Source organism: Sciurus carolinensis, chromosome X, assembly GCF_902686445.1.
Source record: "Sciurus carolinensis chromosome X, mSciCar1.2, whole genome shotgun sequence".
In the NCBI taxonomy this organism is placed as follows: domain Eukaryota; kingdom Metazoa; phylum Chordata; class Mammalia; order Rodentia; family Sciuridae; genus Sciurus; species Sciurus carolinensis.
Window position 1 is genome coordinate 15,451,916 of NC_062232.1, and position 19,122 is coordinate 15,471,037.

At 34.1% G+C, this 19,122-nt stretch overlaps 1 protein-coding gene across 6 annotated transcripts in view; it reads right to left on the reverse strand.

Moving 5' to 3' along the window:
* The window catches only part of Rps6ka3 (ribosomal protein S6 kinase A3), a 142,213-nt gene that overhangs the window by 59,509 nt on the left and 63,582 nt on the right, over positions 1 to 19,122 (reverse strand). For all 6 annotated transcript variants that reach the window (XM_047537016.1, XM_047537019.1, XM_047537021.1 and 3 more), the window contains one exon: positions 13,729 to 13,785. In XM_047537016.1, coding sequence (XP_047392972.1) covers positions 13,729 to 13,785 — 57 coding nt within the window. The remainder of the gene's footprint in view (positions 1 to 13,728; positions 13,786 to 19,122) is intronic.

The window sequence follows — 19,122 nt, forward strand, 5'->3', positions numbered from 1 at the left end:
TTTTTAAAGAATTAGTTGAAATTGGCTTTAATTATGACTAGTGCTCAGGTTAGTAATTCATTTTGCTGTGTATACTTTTTAAACATTAGCACAAAGAAAATGAAGCAGTATTTCAGATGTCATAATCTGAAATAAGTCTACCTAAACTGAAACAATATCTTAATTAAAATTGTGGTATTGCTATATAAAAGACAAGGAGAGAGAAAAGAATAAATGGTGTTTTACATCATAGGGAGATGTCAGGACATATAGCTACCTGTCTGGAAAATGAAGAGAGCATAAAAGAAAGAGATATAGATCTGATTTAAAAATTTAAAAAGAATTCTTTATCAAAATACGCCATAAAGGAAGTTACAAGAATAGCTCATGTAACTGGAACTCCTTATAATCACATAACTCATCACAGACCAACTGCTATAATTGGGTGGAATCTACCTCCTAACTTAACATGAGCTCTGGTGCATCTCTTACAGCATGTTACTGTTAAGCACACTCTGCTGCCCTGATCAGATTACTCTTGAGAATAGGCATCATATTTATCACAGTATTCCCAAAGTAGATAGTAAGAACTCAAATAATGTTTGCCTGAATAAGTATCGTATGCTAAAATCTGAAATGGAAGCTACTTTGTGTGGTTGCACACATGAAACAAGACACTATTACACATTTTTTCCACCTCTAACCTAAATTTCTTAGAACTTATCTTTCTACATTTTTAGCTAATTTTTCTTCATTTTTTTATCTTATCAGTTTTATCATCTACTTTTACTTAAAGTAATATATGTTCATTATAGAAAACTTTATCAACAAGAAGGATAAAATAAAAGGAAAATATTGCTATTTGAGATTCTCTCTAGTCTTTTTTTTTTTTGGTAAACACATGTACATGTTGGGGTCACACTATACATATTATCAATTCTTCTGTAAAGGGTGATGTAAATATTTTCAGCTTCATAGGACATATGGTTTCTATGAACTCTGTCAATGCAGTGGGAAAACAAATGGGTGAGCCTGTGTTTTAATAAAAGTCCATTTACAAACACAGGTGGCAACCGGGGCATGGTGGTGTAAGCTTGAAACCCCAGTGACTCAGGAGGCTGAGAGAGGAGGATCACAAGTTCAAGGCAACTCAGAGAGACTCTGTCTCAAAATTAAACATAAAAAGGAGCTTGAGATGTAGCTCAGTGGTACAGTGCCCCTGGATTCAATCCCCAGTACCAAAGAGTAAAAATAAACCAAGTGGCAGGCCAATGGGTGCAGTTTGTTGACCCCCGTTCTATTATTAAATAATCTTGGATGCATTATTAATAACTGCCCAAAATTACTATACAAATCTGTTGTTGAGCATTTGACCTTCTAAAACATTGTGATGTCTCATACTTCGTGTACATTAATACTTATCTAATTTTCCCTGTACAACCCTTTCTCTTCTCAGCATCCAGAACAATATTAAAACACAAATTAGACCAGATTATGCACCCATTTCAAATTCTTTACGGCTTTCTATCATAGGAAAAAAAAAAACTTCTCAGTCTATGAAGTATTAAGTAATCACTAAATGAACGTAACGGTCTTGACTTGAGGAAAATACTCACTAAAGCACTCAGATATGACATAAATACTTGGTTTTACACATATCTTATCATGTTAAGGTCAGGCTATTACCTCTTCACCAAAAGAAGAATAAATGTTCAGTTTTATAAGTGTTTTTATTATCTATTAATATGGTCGCTTATTTTTTTCCTCCTTTGACCTACTGATTTGATAACTTATATATTTCCTAATAATGACCTACACTTGCATTCCTGGGGAAAATTCATGATTTTAATATAATTCTGTACTTGATTTATAATATAACATTTAAAATATTTAAATTTATAAATATTTTGAGATTTTTGCATTTTTACTCATCAATTAAATTAGTGCATGGTTTCCTTTTCTGTGCTAACATTCATTTTCAAAGCTATACTAACTTTATAAAACAAACTAGATGGCAATGCAGATTTTGTTTTTTGGGGATGGTCAATATAAAGACCACAGGAGTGATCTATTTCTTGAAAGTTTTTAGAAGATTTCTAATGATTTAAATTTCTCCCATGGTCATTGGTATACTCAAGTTTTTCCTGCCATTCTCAAATGAAATAATTTAGATTTTGCCTTAAAAGCCATATATTTCAAAGTGAGCATGGTGGCATACTCCTATAATCCCAGCTACTCAGGAGGCTAAGGCAAGAGGATTTAAAGTTCAAGATCAGCCTGGGCAATTTAGGGAGACTCTGTCTCAAAATAAAAAAATTTAAAAGTCTGGGGATATAGCTCAGTGGTAGAGCACTTCTTGGTTCAATTCCTAGTACCACAAAACAAACAAAAACAAATAAACGCCATACAAACTTCAAATAACCCAATCTCCCATAAAAACACAACCACATATTTCAACAAGACTTTCACATTAGTATAGTGTTACACTTGTTATTTAGTTTTTGAAAATGATCTTCAGGAAAATTTTGAGCATACACAGAAGTAGACAGACTAGTTTAACAATCCCTTATGTGTCCGACATTCAGCTTTTATAACTTTCAACTCATGACCAATCTTTTTATATACTTACTTTGCCCTATTCCCATAATTATTTTGAAGCAAATCCCAGACACTATATCATTTCATCTGTAAATATTTCAGTTGTTATGATGTTTTAATCTCCTTCCTATCTGTGGTTATATCCTGTTTTGCTTTCCTAATGTGGTGCATTTGCTTTTTTTTTTCCTGTTTTCTAATACTGATTTTGGAATCTATATTGAATTCCTTCCTTTCGCCTTTTATAGGTTTACTTTGTAGTTTTTTTTTTTTTTTGCATTTTTTTCAGAGTCCTAAGTTGCTTTATTTGAATTATCTCATTTGTTCATGAAGTTTTCTTTCAAAGAATAACTATCATATTAAGATACTACTATATTCTAGGTACCATGTTTTACATGAAATTATCTCAGTTAATTTACACTATAGTAAGGAAGTATTATTATCCATATTACAGATGAAAAGAATGAAGCTTAGAGAGAAGATAAATAGCTTGCTGCCCAAGTCTTTACAGTTTGAAAGAGGAAGTGGTGTGATATTGGTGGAAACATAACCAAGTAAGTAATTCAATCTGAAGGAGAGTGCATGTGAATAGTCAATAGCTGGTAAAGTACCAGGAGGTGCTCAATCTTTGATATGGTCCTGAAGGAAGAGTGTTCAGCAGGATGTCCATGGCAGAGTCTCTTAAAAATTTTCCACAATATGTACTTGTTGGTAGGACCCTAACCACAGTTAAACCCAACTATCAATCATCTTCACGACTCTGACAGCTGAATCCTTCTGGAAAAAAGGATCCACTTGCATGATAAAAAATTAAAATTGACATTTCTTTTTTTTTGGACAGTGTCAGGGATTGAACTAAGGGCCTTATGCATGGTGGGCACGTACTCCATCACTGATCTAAATTCTCAGCCCTGAACATGTTTTCAATTGATTTCTTTGGATGAATGGAGGAAAAAAAATCTGTATTTGTATGATTACCCAGTATTTCAAATACTAAAGGGTTTTAGTATCTAAGGATTGCCATTTATGTGGAAGAGCTTCTCAAGCACACATATCAATAGCTAATGCTACAGAGTGCTAAGATTCTAAGGTTTTAAATCTGAGATGGGAAATAAATTTCATGAAGGTGATTAACTTGAACCAAATGGTAGTGGTTTTCTATAACACTGAGAATGCTTGCTTCTAAGGTCCTGTCCTTGAAAGCATGCTATGTTCCACTTTCAGTCTTTCCCATGGGCATGAACACAGGATAAGGGGTAGCAGTACCACAGCCCCAGATCAGAATCTTGCAGTAGGCAGCAACATATCACTCCTCTCATGTCCACACAATTTTTTCCTGCTTAACCTGAATTCTTTTTACTTAGTCATGCTCGTCTGAAAGAGTTAAATTAAAACATTCATTCGGGTAAAGGAGCTACAATTTCCATATGCCTGTATTTCAGGTTGACTCAGCCAACCATTTATATTTGAACATAATTTAATTAAATCATACCACTTTCTTTCCAAATAGGATTAGATCACTCAACCTAAAGTAATGGGTATTGTGATCAATACACTAGAGCATATGAAATGTGATTTTGGATTAGAGGCACCATATGAAGGAGGCAAGGCATGACAAAAAGAAATTTTTTAAGTTCTCAGGGGTGAAGGAAAGGGACACAAGGAAGGGAGAAATAGCCCTGAAAGAGAGCCAAAAATTAGCAAAGGGAAGCCTTACATTCTTGGAAATTTTGCCTAGTGCATAAATACCCTATTTATTCCACCATACAGTGCTAATTATAATGCTATTTATCTCAAATATTTTCCTAAGTGGTATATACTTAAATCTATTAGATATTTTCCCCCAAACTGAGTACTAAAATATAGTCTCAGCCAATGAGATAACAACAGACACTATACAGTCAATAAGTATTATTAATATATCATGCCACAAATTTTCTCTGCCAGTGAGGACTCTATTTTCCTGAGTTGACTAACTCACTGCCTATTATCTACTCTGCTAGGGTTTCTCTTTCTGTTGTTTATTTTGTGCTTGAAGTACAATGACTACAAGAGAGATGCAAGTATGTACTAGACTCGCGGCTATGAGTATAATTTATGATGCTCAAATGCAAGTTTCAAGGAAATGGAGGATAAAAACCAGCAGGTAAGCAGCAAATGGATTTTATGAAGGGCATCACATGCATCACTGAAGCTTTAAGGTTACTATATGAACAATAGGTAGAATAACAGTATGAGTGGAAGATGGAAAAAAAAAAAAAACTAGAGCTACCAGCCCAGCAGGACTTCAGGGGTTTTTAAAAGAGCAGGAGGCCTATGTCCTCCACAGAGATACTATTAATTAATCTGGTTTTAAGGTCACTTACAACCAACCTTCACTCTCTTTTTAAACCATTTTTATCACTACAGGTTGAATAACACTTATCAAAATGCTTGGGCCAGAACCGTTTCAGATTTTGGATTAAAAAAAAAAAACAATTTGGAACATTTGCAAATTCAAAATGAGAAATCTTGGAGATAGGACACAAGTCTAAACCTGAAATTCATGTATGTTTCATACACCTTATACACACAGCTTGAATGTAATTTTATAAAATTTTTTAGCGTACCTACATTTTTATTGCAATCTGTCACATGAAGTCAGGTGTGGAATTTTCTACTTGTGGCACTATAAGTGCTCAAATAGTTCTGGATTTTGAAGCATTTTGTATTTTCAGATTAGGGATGCTCAATCTGTACTACTGTTAGCAAGCTTACTCTAATTCTCAACAATTATGCCCATGACTATTACATAAGAGCTATGAAGAAAAGAAATAAATGACAGAAGGGAGTCTGTAGTTCTAGTTACTAAGGAGGCTGAGGCAGGAGGATTGTCTGAGCCAAAGAGTTTGGGGCCAGACTGGGCAAAGAGCAAGACACTATCTCTTATTTATGAATGAATGAATGAATGAAGAATCAGAGGGTCAAAGGACCAAGTTAAGGGAAGTCAACTCATTTCACAATTTTGCCTAAGGGTAGGCCTACTGTCAGCCAAAAAATTACTGGCTACCATCCTGGTTCTTAAGGGGAATACTTTATCCCTTGTGAACAGTGTGAGAAAGAAAGACCAGCCTCTGGAAGGAAGAGGGCAGGAAAATTAACACTTATTAAGCTCTTACTTTGTGCTAGGTACTTATCTCCTAAAATTCTCAATCCTCAAAAGGAACTTTGCTGAACTTTGAATGAACTGTGAAGAGAATTATTTCCCCATTATGCAGGATATTGTTTTAATTCTTCTTTGGTGACCAATGATACCTCAACAGTTAAGACTCCCTATTTTTTCAACATGGATTATGCATAACATGGATTCCTCTGGCCAGATGAGAAAAGATAGACAATTCTGGAGTCTAGGTAGCTGTTTTTGTTGTTGTTCTTTTTAGATACACATGAAAGCAGAGTGAATTTTGACATATTATACATACATGCAGTATAACTTATTTTGAAGTGCTATAAGGGGCATTCTACTTTCTGCTGTGGAGGCAGTCTCCCTCCCCAGTCTCACAGAAATCAAGGATAAAAATAATCCAGTCTCTCCAGCAGAGAAGAGAGAACAAAGGATACTGGTTGACATTAAGTTAGTTGTATGAGAAATTAAACTAAATTAACTATGTGTCAATATGGGTTAATAAACATTATTGGGGAGGGAGGAAGGTGATGACTGTTGATCTTCTGGTATAGATCAATTTAATTGGGCAAATTTTCTTGTATTTTATGAGATACATGAAATACCCACTTTAGGTGGGTAAAGATAGGAAAGGATTGAACCTTTAGAAAGTCAGAAGAAAGGAAAACAGCATTAAAATTCCAGAAGATGGAAGATAAGAAGATCTCATATACGAATGGGAGAAGCAGATTTCAGGGCAAAGACCAAAGGGAAACAGGAAAGATGAGATGTGGAGAAAGGAAAAATCCAAGCAAAACAAAACGACTCTACTAGAAGTAGAAACCTAGGAGATACATTCAGAAGAAATTCCACGACTATCTCCATACATCAAGAAGGACTGAGTAAAGATACTTTATACTCAGGAGAAAATGGGTTCTACTTTATGTCAAACCAATTTAATTGCCTTTTAGGTAAACCAATTTAAATACCTCTAATATATCTCATCCCCCCCTTGGTATCTGTTTATACCATTTCCCATGAGAATGCTTTCACCTCAATATTGATATTTACTTCTCAAAACTCTATTCTTCAAACCTCAAGTTAAGTTTCATGTCTTCTGTAAAATTTTATCTTATTACACGGGTTACACCTACTTCTAAAATTTTAGTTAAATTGTTATCAAAGGCTAAAGGGTCAAAGATTGCTGCAAGTCATATTATAAATGAAAAGCAACAGTACCCTGCACTCTTGATATCCTTCCAATTCTTTTTTGTAAATAGTAACAATACTACTTTCTCATTGATTTCAGATATTATCTTTAGACATACTATTATATAGATGACTTAGCATTCCTATTGCCAATTTTGGTTAAATTCATATTTAGTCTCTGCAATTAGGGCAAACACTGCTCATTGATGAGATATTTTAATTACATTTCTTACTTTCCCTGTGTACAACTTTTGTTCTTCCTTGACTTACAGTTGCTTTGTTTTAAAATTTGTTTTCTTTGTACCTCTCAGAATTTTCCTACCCTGCAACAGCCTCTCCAGTGAATTTCCAATACTCCAATATATTGGAAAGTTCATCACTTCTACACTGGTAAGACCCCAACCCCCAACCCCCAGCTCTGGAGGACAGCATTCCTGGAGCCATCTGTCTGTCTGCTACAATCTGGATTGAGTACTCTCTAAGCCTACTGAATGAACTAGTCTTCTGAAGCCTCCTTTATTCATGGGGCTTGTAGTGTTGGATCCTTTGTTTCCTGAATAACACATCTTTTTTTTTCTTAGTTAACAACTGTCCAGTGTGATGGAGCTCACTTTCCAGTAACTTCCTAAAATAGGTGATGTCTAAAAATATCTTAGTTAAAAATCATTTTCACTAAGCATTTTAAAGGTATTGATTGCTGTGTTTTCTAACTTCAATATTGAAAAATCTAATATTATTCTTATATTCAATCCTTTATATGTGATTTTTAAAAATCTCTTAAAAGCTTTTAGGGCCTTCCCTTTATTCCTGGTGTTTTGATATTTCATAAAGAAGAATCTTCTTGGGAGTAGTGTTTTTTTTTTTTTTTTTACTTTCTCTCATTAACAGGCTTTCAATGGAATGGTTTAATCCAGAGAAGGATGGCTCTCATTTGGGTAAAAAAAATTTTTGTATTATAGTATTCCAAATAATTTAAGAGCATGATTATCATCACTACATCATTATGAAAGAATAATAATCAACTAAAATTTATGACACCATTGATTACAATGAGCATTGATTTGAGAGAGATTAAAATGGAAAAGCATTTCTTATTTCTTTCCTACTTCCTTCCCCCTTAACTTTCCCTATGCCTTATTTGGGAATTCCTCTTTGTTAAATATGAGATTGCTCTTTCTTTTTTTCCTATTTTTAATCTCTTTGTCTTACTATTTATTTTGGGATTTTTTCCTCTTCTGTTCTAAATATTCTACTAAAATATAAAACATTCCTATAATGTTTAATTTCTAAGAGTTTATTTTTATGTGTTTTTAAAAGAAATAGCAAACCTACTCTATTTTAGGTAATCAATTCAAAGCGCATTGGCTTTTTATTTTCCTTTACTCTGCATTATCTATTCCTCTAAAATATTATTCTTTAATGTTGAAAGCCTTCCTTAAATGTCTGATATTTGGTTTTTCACTATGATTTCAGATTAAGGCACTGCATACTTGTTATCCTAGCTACTTGAGAGGCTGAGGCAGAATAGCTCAATCTCAGGAGTTGCCAGCCAGTCTGGGCAACATAGTGAGACCCTACCTCAAAAAAAAAAAAAAAAAAAAAAAAAAAAGGAAGAAGAAAAGACATGGGGAGAAAGGGAGGGAGTATGTGTGTGTATATTAGGCAGTATGAAATGGTTTGTATGTTCTGGGCCTATTCAACTGGAAAGCTTTCTTGTAGGTTTATCATCCAAGTAGGAAGCCTTTACAAATTTCTTCAGGTAAGGACACCCCATTCTCCTGCAGAAGACATGGACCTGATGGGTAGAGTGGGGCTCTATCACCATTCAGTAGTAGGATTTCCTTGACCTCCCTGTTTCCAGCCTAGTGTCTAACCATAGCTCCTACTCTGCCTGAGACCCTCAAGTCTGGAGCCTCTCTAGTTTTTTTTTTTTATAAATAACATGTTTGTTGTTGCTGTTTTGCAGTACTGGGGAGTGAACTGTGGGGTGCTCTACCACTGTGTTACAACCCTGGCCCTTTTTTTTAATATTTTGAGAAAGGGTCTCACTAAGTTGCCCAGGCTGGCCTCAAACTTGCAATCCTCCTATCTCACCCTCCATGATAGCCAAGATTACAGGAATATGCCACCATGCCCTGCTCCATCTAGTTTTCATATTATATCTTGTGGTTCAAATTATAGAATTTTTCTGATTTCGAAGACTAGGTTTCTGTTTCTTATTTTCCTTGTTTGGGGTGATAACTTCCCAGAGGAAAAGAGTACCAAAACAGTTTTATTTGGTCATTTTAAAACTACGAGTTTCCTTATATGCTTTTGCAACTCTAACAAGGTAGCAGAGTACCTGGCACTGAATATACATTAATACTTGGTTAATCAATAACTAGAATTGGTTAGATACAGACTAATGTGCTGTAAGAAAAATACCCCAAAATGCAGTTACTCAAGAAAGGTGCCTAGTTTTCTTTCTCAAAGAGTGGTCCATAGGTAAGAGGGTAGTTTAGGGTGAAGAGGTGTCACTAAACCATTAGATTATTAAGGGACCTGGTCTCTTCTCTGTCTTGGCTTGGTCAAAACTGACTTATCACTATCTTGCATTCTAGCCCATGAAAAAGGGATCAACCAACCTACAAGACCAGTTGACAAGTTCCCTAATATATTTATCATCTCTTAAGTTTCTATGGACTAGAAATCTGGGCCAAGGACCACATGAGCTTAAAAACAGATATTTCCTCAGTCATGTTTCAGATGAGACTCTATCCCTGGTCAGCACCTTGACTGCAGTCTAGGAGAGTCTCTGAGCCAAAAGATCCAGTTAAGCTATGCCCAGATTGCTGGTCCACAGAAACTGTGAGAAAATAAGTGTGCATAGTTTTAAATCCTAAGTTTGGGTTATTTTTTTTCCAGCATTTGGGACTAAACCCAGAGATTGTATCTCTACTACTAAGATACATCCCAGCCCTTTTTTTATTTGAGATGGGGTCTTGCTAATTGCCCAGACTGGCCTGCAATTTGTGAGTTGCTGGGGTTACAGACATATGTCACCACACTCAGCTAGTTTGAGTCAATTTGTAATGCACCAAATAGATAACTAATACAACATTTCAAATTTCATCATGTAAATTATTAGTTGACAAAGCTTCTTATTGTGTATCAGAGCTAAGAACAGTTTAAAAGTATAAAGTTAATACATATTTTGGCAATATTTTGGATTTAATACCTTTAAAGTAATATTAAACACTAGGGCTTTATCTGATACCAAAACCTAATTTTTAGAATCTGGAATGATCTGCTCAACAACCTTACCCAAGTTGTTAGTAATACCTTTGTCCTGCACCTTTCTAACCTGTTTCTAGAATGCAGTTTTCCCCCCAGGTTTAAGTGCTACTAATGCCATAAGAAAAACGTAAGTCATATAATGACACTATGGAAAATGCTTTAATTTTAGCCTATAGAGAATAGAAGATTTGGAGGTTTCCCTTCAAAAGGAATTTAAAAAAAAAGAAATAAGGTAGCTGAAATCAGAAAAATTAACACTGACTGTTTTTACATCTGCTTACATGTATATATTTTAGACCAATAAAATAAAATGCCTCAAATGGTTTGGGAGTGGCTAGGAATCTAGACCAAATCTGAAGGTAGCCCCAGGCACAAGGCCTCATGCATGGGTCCCTATGGTAGCTAAACGAATCCATACATTAATTTAATTAGAGAATAATTAACAGAAATGGGGTACTACAAACAAGAAACAAGCCGGACTAGGTCACTGCAGCTCAGTTTAGTAGGGAATATAGACAGGTAAATGGGATCTGGTGTGGTGCTGCCATTAGGGTATACATAAGCTGGTATGGTGGCACAAAGAAAAATGTCAGAATTGGAAGTGGTAGTTGTCTTGGGAAGATGTCTCAGTTGAAGTTATATATAAACTTGGACCTTAAGAATGACTAAGAATTAAATGGAGCGGGTTGGTAAGGAAAAAATATGAAAGAGGGAACATCACCTGTGAAAGCCCAGATGCAATCTAATGCATTATGTGGATGGCCAGAGAGGATGTGGAAAAAAGTATGTGAAGACCTTATAATGCAGGGCATGATAGGTCACAATGCAGAGTTTAAACTTTATTAAAAGAAAGCATAAAACCATTCAGGGGTTTTCAAAGTAGAAGAGTAAAACGGTCTCACTCTTCTGTTAATGACATAAGACCCATAACAATTTGATTTCTGAAAAGTTAACTTTCCCAAATGTTAAAAAGCATATAGAAACACATAACTGTGTATATATGTATGTACATACAAACTGTCAATAACCAGATGGAAGACATAGCATAAAAATCCTGTTTACAATATAAAAAACCATATAAACTACTACAAATTACCTTAATAGGAAATGTACAAGAACTGTATGTAATAATCCATAACATTTTGGTAAAAGAATATCAGAATAAATCATGTTTCTGGATATGAAGACTCAAATTTATTAAAATAATTTTTATGTTAATCTACAAATTTAATGCAGTTCTAACAAAAAATCCAAATATATTTTCAGGGAGTAACTGACAAATTGATTGTAAAGTTTATCTGGAAAATTAAATGCCTAACGCCACAATTTTGAAAAGTAAAATAGTGGGAGGACTTGCCTTGCCATATATTAAAAAACCTTGATTTCAGGCTTATAAAACTATAGATAATAAATTTGTCATTTAAAGCCACCCAGTTTGTGGTAATCTGTTATAGCAACCCTAGAATACTTACATATGGGATAAAAGACAATTTTAAATATGATGAGAGTTATCTCAAATGAGTGGGAAAGAATGAATTTTATTTATTCAATAATTTTATTTATTCAATAGACAATGAACTATTTAGAAAGAAAAATTAGATTTCTACTGCATATCAGATACTAAAATTCCAAATGGATCACAAATCTAAATGCAAAACCCAAGCCAACTCAAGCAAGAAAAAAATCCAAACAACAAAACCCCCCAAAAGTAGTAGGTAAAAATGTAAGAGGATATTTTTGTAACTATGGTGCAGAGAAGGACATTCTAGCCAACCATAAAACCAGAAGACAGATGTGACCATTTAAAAATGAAAACTTCTAGCCCGGCAAGGTGGCACATGCCTGTAATCCGAGTGGCTCTGGAGGCTGAGACAGGAGGATTGCAAGTTCAAAGCCAGCCTCAGCAAAAAGCGAGGCACTAAGCAACTCAGTGAGACTCTGACTCTAAATAAAATAAGAAATATGGCTGCGGATGTGGCTCAGTGGTTGAGTGCCTCTCTGTTTAATACCAGGTACCCTGCCTCAAAAAAAAAAAATCAGATAAAATATTTTCTGATAATATCCAGTATTGAATAGGGAATGGTTGAACTAGTACTCATACACTGAAATTCTTACAGTATTTTTAGAGAGCAATTTGGTAAAGTCTATTAAAATTTATAAGTTCATATCCTTTGTTCCACGTCATCCTTTACTAAGACTACATTCTAATGAAACACAAGTTGACACAAACAAATCGGGTAAATTATACCAAATACAGGGTATACATAAAACAGAATACCAGGTAACCACTTAAAAAGAGACATATATATACAGTCATAAAAAGATGTTCAAGGCATGTTGAAAGAAAAGACCAAGTTGAACAACATATTCATTTTCAGAAAAAATGAAGCTCAAATTATTTTGTAAACATAATAATAATTGTCTTATGCATACAACAGCAAGATTTACAACTGAGCTGCAGATAATGGATATCTTGTGGAGGGGTTGGGAACAATTTCTTAATTCATTTATATAATATTTAACAAGTGTCCATTGTGTACCAGGTATTGGTGTAAGTGCTGGTGATTCAGAAACAAAACAACAACAACAAAAATAAATAGGTGAGGAAATGGTTGATGTCTACTTTTTATGTTAAATATTTCTATAAAATATGATCTCTATATTTTTATCTTTAATACATTTGTGGTCAGTTTGATATTAAAAAATAAGCTGCAATGCATTAATGAAAAACTTTTGACAATATAAAGCAATGTGTTTTGTTATTCTCTTAAAGTCAGTCATGAGATTTTATAAAAGTCACTGGCATATTTAAAAATATATTTTGGGCTGAGTACAGTGGCACATACCTGTAATCCCAGCAATGTGGGAGGCAAAAGTAAGAGGATCAAGTTTGAGACCAGCCTTGGCAATTTAGCAAGACTCTATCTCAAATTTAGAAAAAAATATTAAAAAGGCTGGTGTGGGGCTTGGGGTGTGGCTCAGTGGCAGAGTGCTTGCCTAGCATGTACCAGGACCCTGGGTTCAACCCTTGGCAACACACACACAAAAAATAAATAAATAAAGAGATGGTTTTAAACATGAAAAAGTGAATTTAAAAAAAAAAAGTCTAAGTTGGGCATGGTGGCACACTCCTGTAATCCCAGCAGCTCGGGAGGATAAGACAGGAGGATCACCAGTTGAAAACCAGCCTCAGCTAAAAGCAAGATGCTAAGCAACTCTTGAGACCCTGTCTTTAAATAAAATACAAAATAGGCCTGGGGATATGGCTCAGTGGTTGAGTAACCCTGAGTTCAATCCCAGGTACAAAAACAAAAAAACAAAAAACAAAAAACTGGTGTGTAGCTCAGTATTAACATGCCCCTTGGTTAAATTCCCAGTACCCTCTGCCACATGCACAGGTAAATTCAATGTGAGATATCGACAAGTTTCTAATACTGTAAAATGATTACTTTGCTCAGTTTAAAAATAAGAATAATTTTGTGGTCTCTGACTTATCTCTATCCCTTGTGACACAATATTTTACTTACGGTTTGTGGATTAATCTCCTCCTCTCCCATAGGTTCATCCATAATTTGCTGTCCATTCTGTGAAAAGCACATCAAGTAGAAAGTTACCAAAACAGATTTCACAAAGTTAAATGAAGGCAGACAAAAAACACTAATTCAGAAATATTTTCTCTCTAGTGCTCTAATGAAATAGAACCACCGTCTAAGAATGTGGTTGCAAATTTGCCAACAGGTTGTGCTTCAAAAGTTCCTCTGTAAACTAATTATTTGAAACTATAAAAAGCATTTTCCCATGAAAATAATATAACAAAGGATGACTACCTTTCCAGGTGAGCCCTTGAGTTTATTTTAATAGTTAAATGCATTGCAAATGGTCTTAGTTAAGCCTCACCAAAGAGCATTTACAACATTATGTATGGCAAAACACATTCTAAACTCCAACTCCATTCAAAATTAATCAGGGAAACAGATTAATTACTTCAGAGAAAATTAAGCTTAATTTCTACATCAAAATAAATTTCAGATGGATTAAAACATTTAAATGTGAAAAATAAAATTATATAGTTATCAGAATATAGGTGAATAATAATCATGGAGTAAGGAGGGTAGAAATAATAAAGAAAAAATGACATCTGAATACATAATATTTTAAAACTTCTTCTGCCAGACACAAAAAAAGATAAAAGACAAAGTAATTACAAAAAATAAAGTAACATATGACAAAGGGTTGATATCCTCAATACATAAAGAGCTTTGTTTAACAAACCTGTAAGAAAAACATGAATCTCAACAGAAATGAACAAGGGAAAAAGTTCATTCAGCCTTAGTACCAATCACAGAAATGCATTTAACCCACAGATACCTTTTGCCTTTCAAACTGAATGGTTTACAAATAACAACAACACTCAGTGCTAAAGTGGGCATGGGAAAAATAACACTCTGGATTTACTACTGGAAAAACTGAATCAGCACAACACTTCAGGAAGGCAATCTGAGTCTATTAAAAAAATCATAAAATTTTGAAATGTCTCAATTCTACTTTTTTTTTAAATGGACAAGTGCACAAAGATGTATATACAAGAATGCTCACCATAATTTTTTCCAAAAAGAACTCCAAATTGGAAACCTAAATTCCTAACAATAGAGAACTAGTTAAATATATATTATGGTACAACCATATAATGGAATACTATACAGTCATTAAAAATAATGATAAAGATGTAAATTTATTGACATGGAAAGACAGTCACATGTAATAAGTGAAAAAGGAGTTTACAAAACGATATGAATTGTAATGATCCCATTTTAAACAAATATATACATTCAAATATGCATATATTTGTATGGGAAAAACTCTGGAAGGATATACACCAAAATGTTAACAGTGGCTACCTGGGTGGTAGAATTTTAGACAATTTAAATTGTTTTCTTATTTGAATGTTCTAGTATGTTTACAATGTCTACAATGAATATGTATTACCTATGTAATTAAAAAAAAAAAAACAGAAGTCAGGAACACATAGGGGTTTCTCTCATTCCCTCACTGGAAAAAAGGAGTAGTCCCTTGACTACTTGTTAATTCAAGAAGTACAGAAAGATCTAAGCTAACCATCTTATGAGAATTGTAAATTGGGAAATAAAGGCAGCTAACCTATTATTATCTCATTCACCACATAAGGCAGTTTCTCTGAATTTGAACTCCTCTCTCTATTCTTCCCATCCCTATTTCCATCTCATACATTCCATCTTGTTCATGCTCTGTTCTAAGTACTGATCTGAAGAGAAAAGGTAAATAAAATATGTCTTCATCCTAAAAGGTCTACTGACTTATACAAAGGGTACTCTTCATTTTTACCCACTCACAGAGGATGTTCCTGGGTTAGATAATTATCTATACAATGCTATAAAGCACAAAAATGGTGTCATTGTGCAGGAAAACTAGGGAGGCAGATAGATCATCTTTAGTTTCCTAAGACACTTTCAGAGGCTACAATATTGCCCATTTATATGGTAAGCACATCCAATTGTCTCAAGGATACTACTTTCTCCTAAAAGCTACAACTATTTACTTGACTGACTACTGACTGTTTTTATCCTAACACCCCAAAGAAACCTTAAACTAGTTCTTAAGAACATTGTTTCTGGAGTCAAACACATATATTTAAAATCCTGTTATTAACATTACTAATTATAAAGCCTTGGATAGGTTAAACTAAGCTTTAATTATGTGGGAAATGAAGATTTAAAAAGTTTCATCTTCAGAGAGTTGTGAAGATTAAATGAGATAAGTTATACATAACCTTAAGCACAATACCTGGCATTTAATAAACAATCAATGTTATTTTTATTATGTCCAAAATTCAATCACCTTGCCTGTGACCCACCAACTTTCCCCCTCTCCTATATTTGCTATCCTTGTGAATGGCAACATCATTCACCTACATTTTCTCATTAATTGTAAACCATTATCCTTCTATAACAGAGATCTGCTCAATGGCTGTTCATTATTTGTTTTTTTAGAATTCTTGGTTTAACTTGAGCTGCAGTTATAATTTCCTACCTTCCAAAATTTTATTTTGGGGATAAAATTTGAGAACCATCTGCTCCTTGTCATTTTTAATGTATGCGTAACAAATATCATAATTTATAACTTAATTTTAAAGCAAACTGATACAGCAGAAACAGTACTGAACTTGGAATTGGTAGATCAGGGGTAGAGCCAGAGGCCTGCCATTTATAAACTTTGAGATTTTAAACTTCTTTTAGCCTACTACTTTATCTGTTCAAAATGGAGATACTTTTCCTGTCTACCCAAAGAGTTATTTATTGAGTCAAAACTGAGATAACTCATAAGAAAGCACTTAATAAAGAGCCATACCAATGCAAATTATTATGAAGGTGAAAATAAGGTAGTTTCAGGAGGATAAAATACTCCATCAAGTCTTTTTTATTTTGAAATTAAAGTACTTCAGACTGGAAAAAGAATTTCAAATGTCTTCTGTTCCAACTACACAACATGTGCTTCAATTCTTTTTACCTTGTTATCACCTATGTTTGAATACCCCCGGGATAAGAATGCAGGCTCACCAGGCAGTCTACTACATTATCTCAGAAAAAGCAATGACTGCTAGTAACTTTCCTCAGCCATAATTCACTTTAAGAGGATTACTAACAAATGAAGAACTTGTCTGTATGTAGGCTGTCTGCAAATTCACAGGAAGTAAATCTATATCTACTACTATAAATCACTCTCAATCTCATCTTTCCTAGATAACAAGTTTCCTCAAATATTTCTTTGAGAGACCTGTCACCATCCTCTTTTCTGAGTACATGCCAATTCATCTTAAAGAGTGGTATATGGAACTAACATTCCAACCCTAGTAGAACCAATGCAGAGTAAAGGGCATGTCACCTCCCTTGTCCAAGGTAACACACTTGTGTAAATGCAATTCACATCTGCATTACTTTTGGTATCCCAACAATACACTTGAGTCATACTAAGTTTTCTGTAGATTAAATACTCATTTTCTTTACTTATAATACGACTAAGCCCTGCATCTCCTAACCCTACCTGTTATTACTCTTAGTCCCATGAATAAAACCTTAGTTTTATTCTTGATTCATCTTTTTCCACCTCTGATCCATTGCTAGTTTCTAGAGATTATATTCCAAGTCTGTCAGTCTCTTCACTATTTTCAGCTTCATGTCATCCACAAATTTTTAATATACTTTCTTTTAACTACTCAGCTAATTAATTAACAGTGTAAACTAACAAAGCAATCTAAGAAAAATTGTGAAACATGATCTGAAAGGTATTGTATTCTCTACTGTTTGCAAAAGTACCTACTTCCTTTCTGAGCTTAGCAAAAGATTTAAAAATTTGAACAGTTTGCTGGGTACAGTGGTATACTCCTATAATCCCAGCAACTCAGGAGGCTGAAGTAGGAGGATCCCAAGTTGGAAGTCAGCCTCAGCAACTTAGTGAAGCCCTAAGCAACTTAGTAAGACCCTGTCTCAAAATAAAAAATAAAAGGGCTAGGGATGTAACTCAGTGGTAAAGCATCCCTAGGTTTAATACCCATTACCAAAAAAAATTTTTTTTTGCAGTGCTGGGGATTGAACCCAGGGCCTTGTGCTTACAAGGCAAGCACTCTACCAACTGAACTATATCCCCAGCCCCAAAATTTTTAAAAAAATTAAATTCCAAACAACTTTAAAAATTAAGTAGGAAAATATGAAAGTTGATATTATAATATATATCAGAGAAACTTTACAAAGCTTTTTTCTACCAAAAAGCATCTTCATTTCAATGAACCTTTTCTATTGTTTCTTTGAAAAAAGAATTCAAGTGCTATCTATTAGAAATGAGCATAAAGTTACTTTTTCAGTTAGGAAGTTTACATTTTTCTTTTTGAAAAAAATGACCCTTTGTTTTCATCAGCAATTAAGTTACATGAATCAACAGTCTGACTCAATACTGTACATTCTATAGTTCCCAAAGTTCAAGGAACAGTACCGATTAAACGAGAAAATATATTTCTCTAAAGAAACAACAAATAGATTTAAAAAAAAATGTGTCCTGTATGGGATATAAACCTTAGCTCTGTCACTTACTGGTGTAATACTTGAACTTGGGTAAGTTACTTAACATGTTGAGCCTACTTCTTCATTCATAAGATGCATATAATGTTTACCTCACAGGGAGGTTGTAATTGGAAAGATCCACCAAGGGACAAAGATGCTCAGTAAATGCTACTTCTCTTCTCTATTTGCCTCAAATGGCTGTGTAATGTTTACATTTCTACAGATAATTTCTAAAGATGTAAAGCAATGAAGAAGTATAGGAGAGATGCCTGTTTTACTGCTTACTACAGTCAATTTGCTGCCAAGCAGGGTAGAAAAGATCTTTCATATGTGTGCTATATTTCTATACAATGTGGCTAAAGAATAAGTATGGACCAAAAAATAGTTTAAAAGTGAGGCAAATGTATTTATCCTCTCTCATCCCACCATGTCGTCTCCCAGCCAAAAAAACTGTGGAGCTTGGCAGATTGTACGTATGCAAATATGATATGAAATACTGAAAAAGGTTAGGAAATGCTAATTGTGCTTTATTTTGTTAGTCTTAAATGTGTAAAAAGTCACAAATTGGAATAACCTACAATATGGGTCTCATCAGAACAAATCAGATAAAGGAAACTATTTGCTTGAGTTTCAGCAGGAACTGCTTTCAAAACAACCTTCAATGTTGTATAAAATTATCACTTAAGATCATCTTCCAGGTTTAGAAAAGAACAATTCAATCACCAAGTTTCAGGACCTCTAGAGCATTCCCAAGTTTTTTTCAGGGAAATGCTGACATGTTAAAAATATTTCCTTAAGTAAAAAAAATTCATTTTAAGAAACCCTATTAAG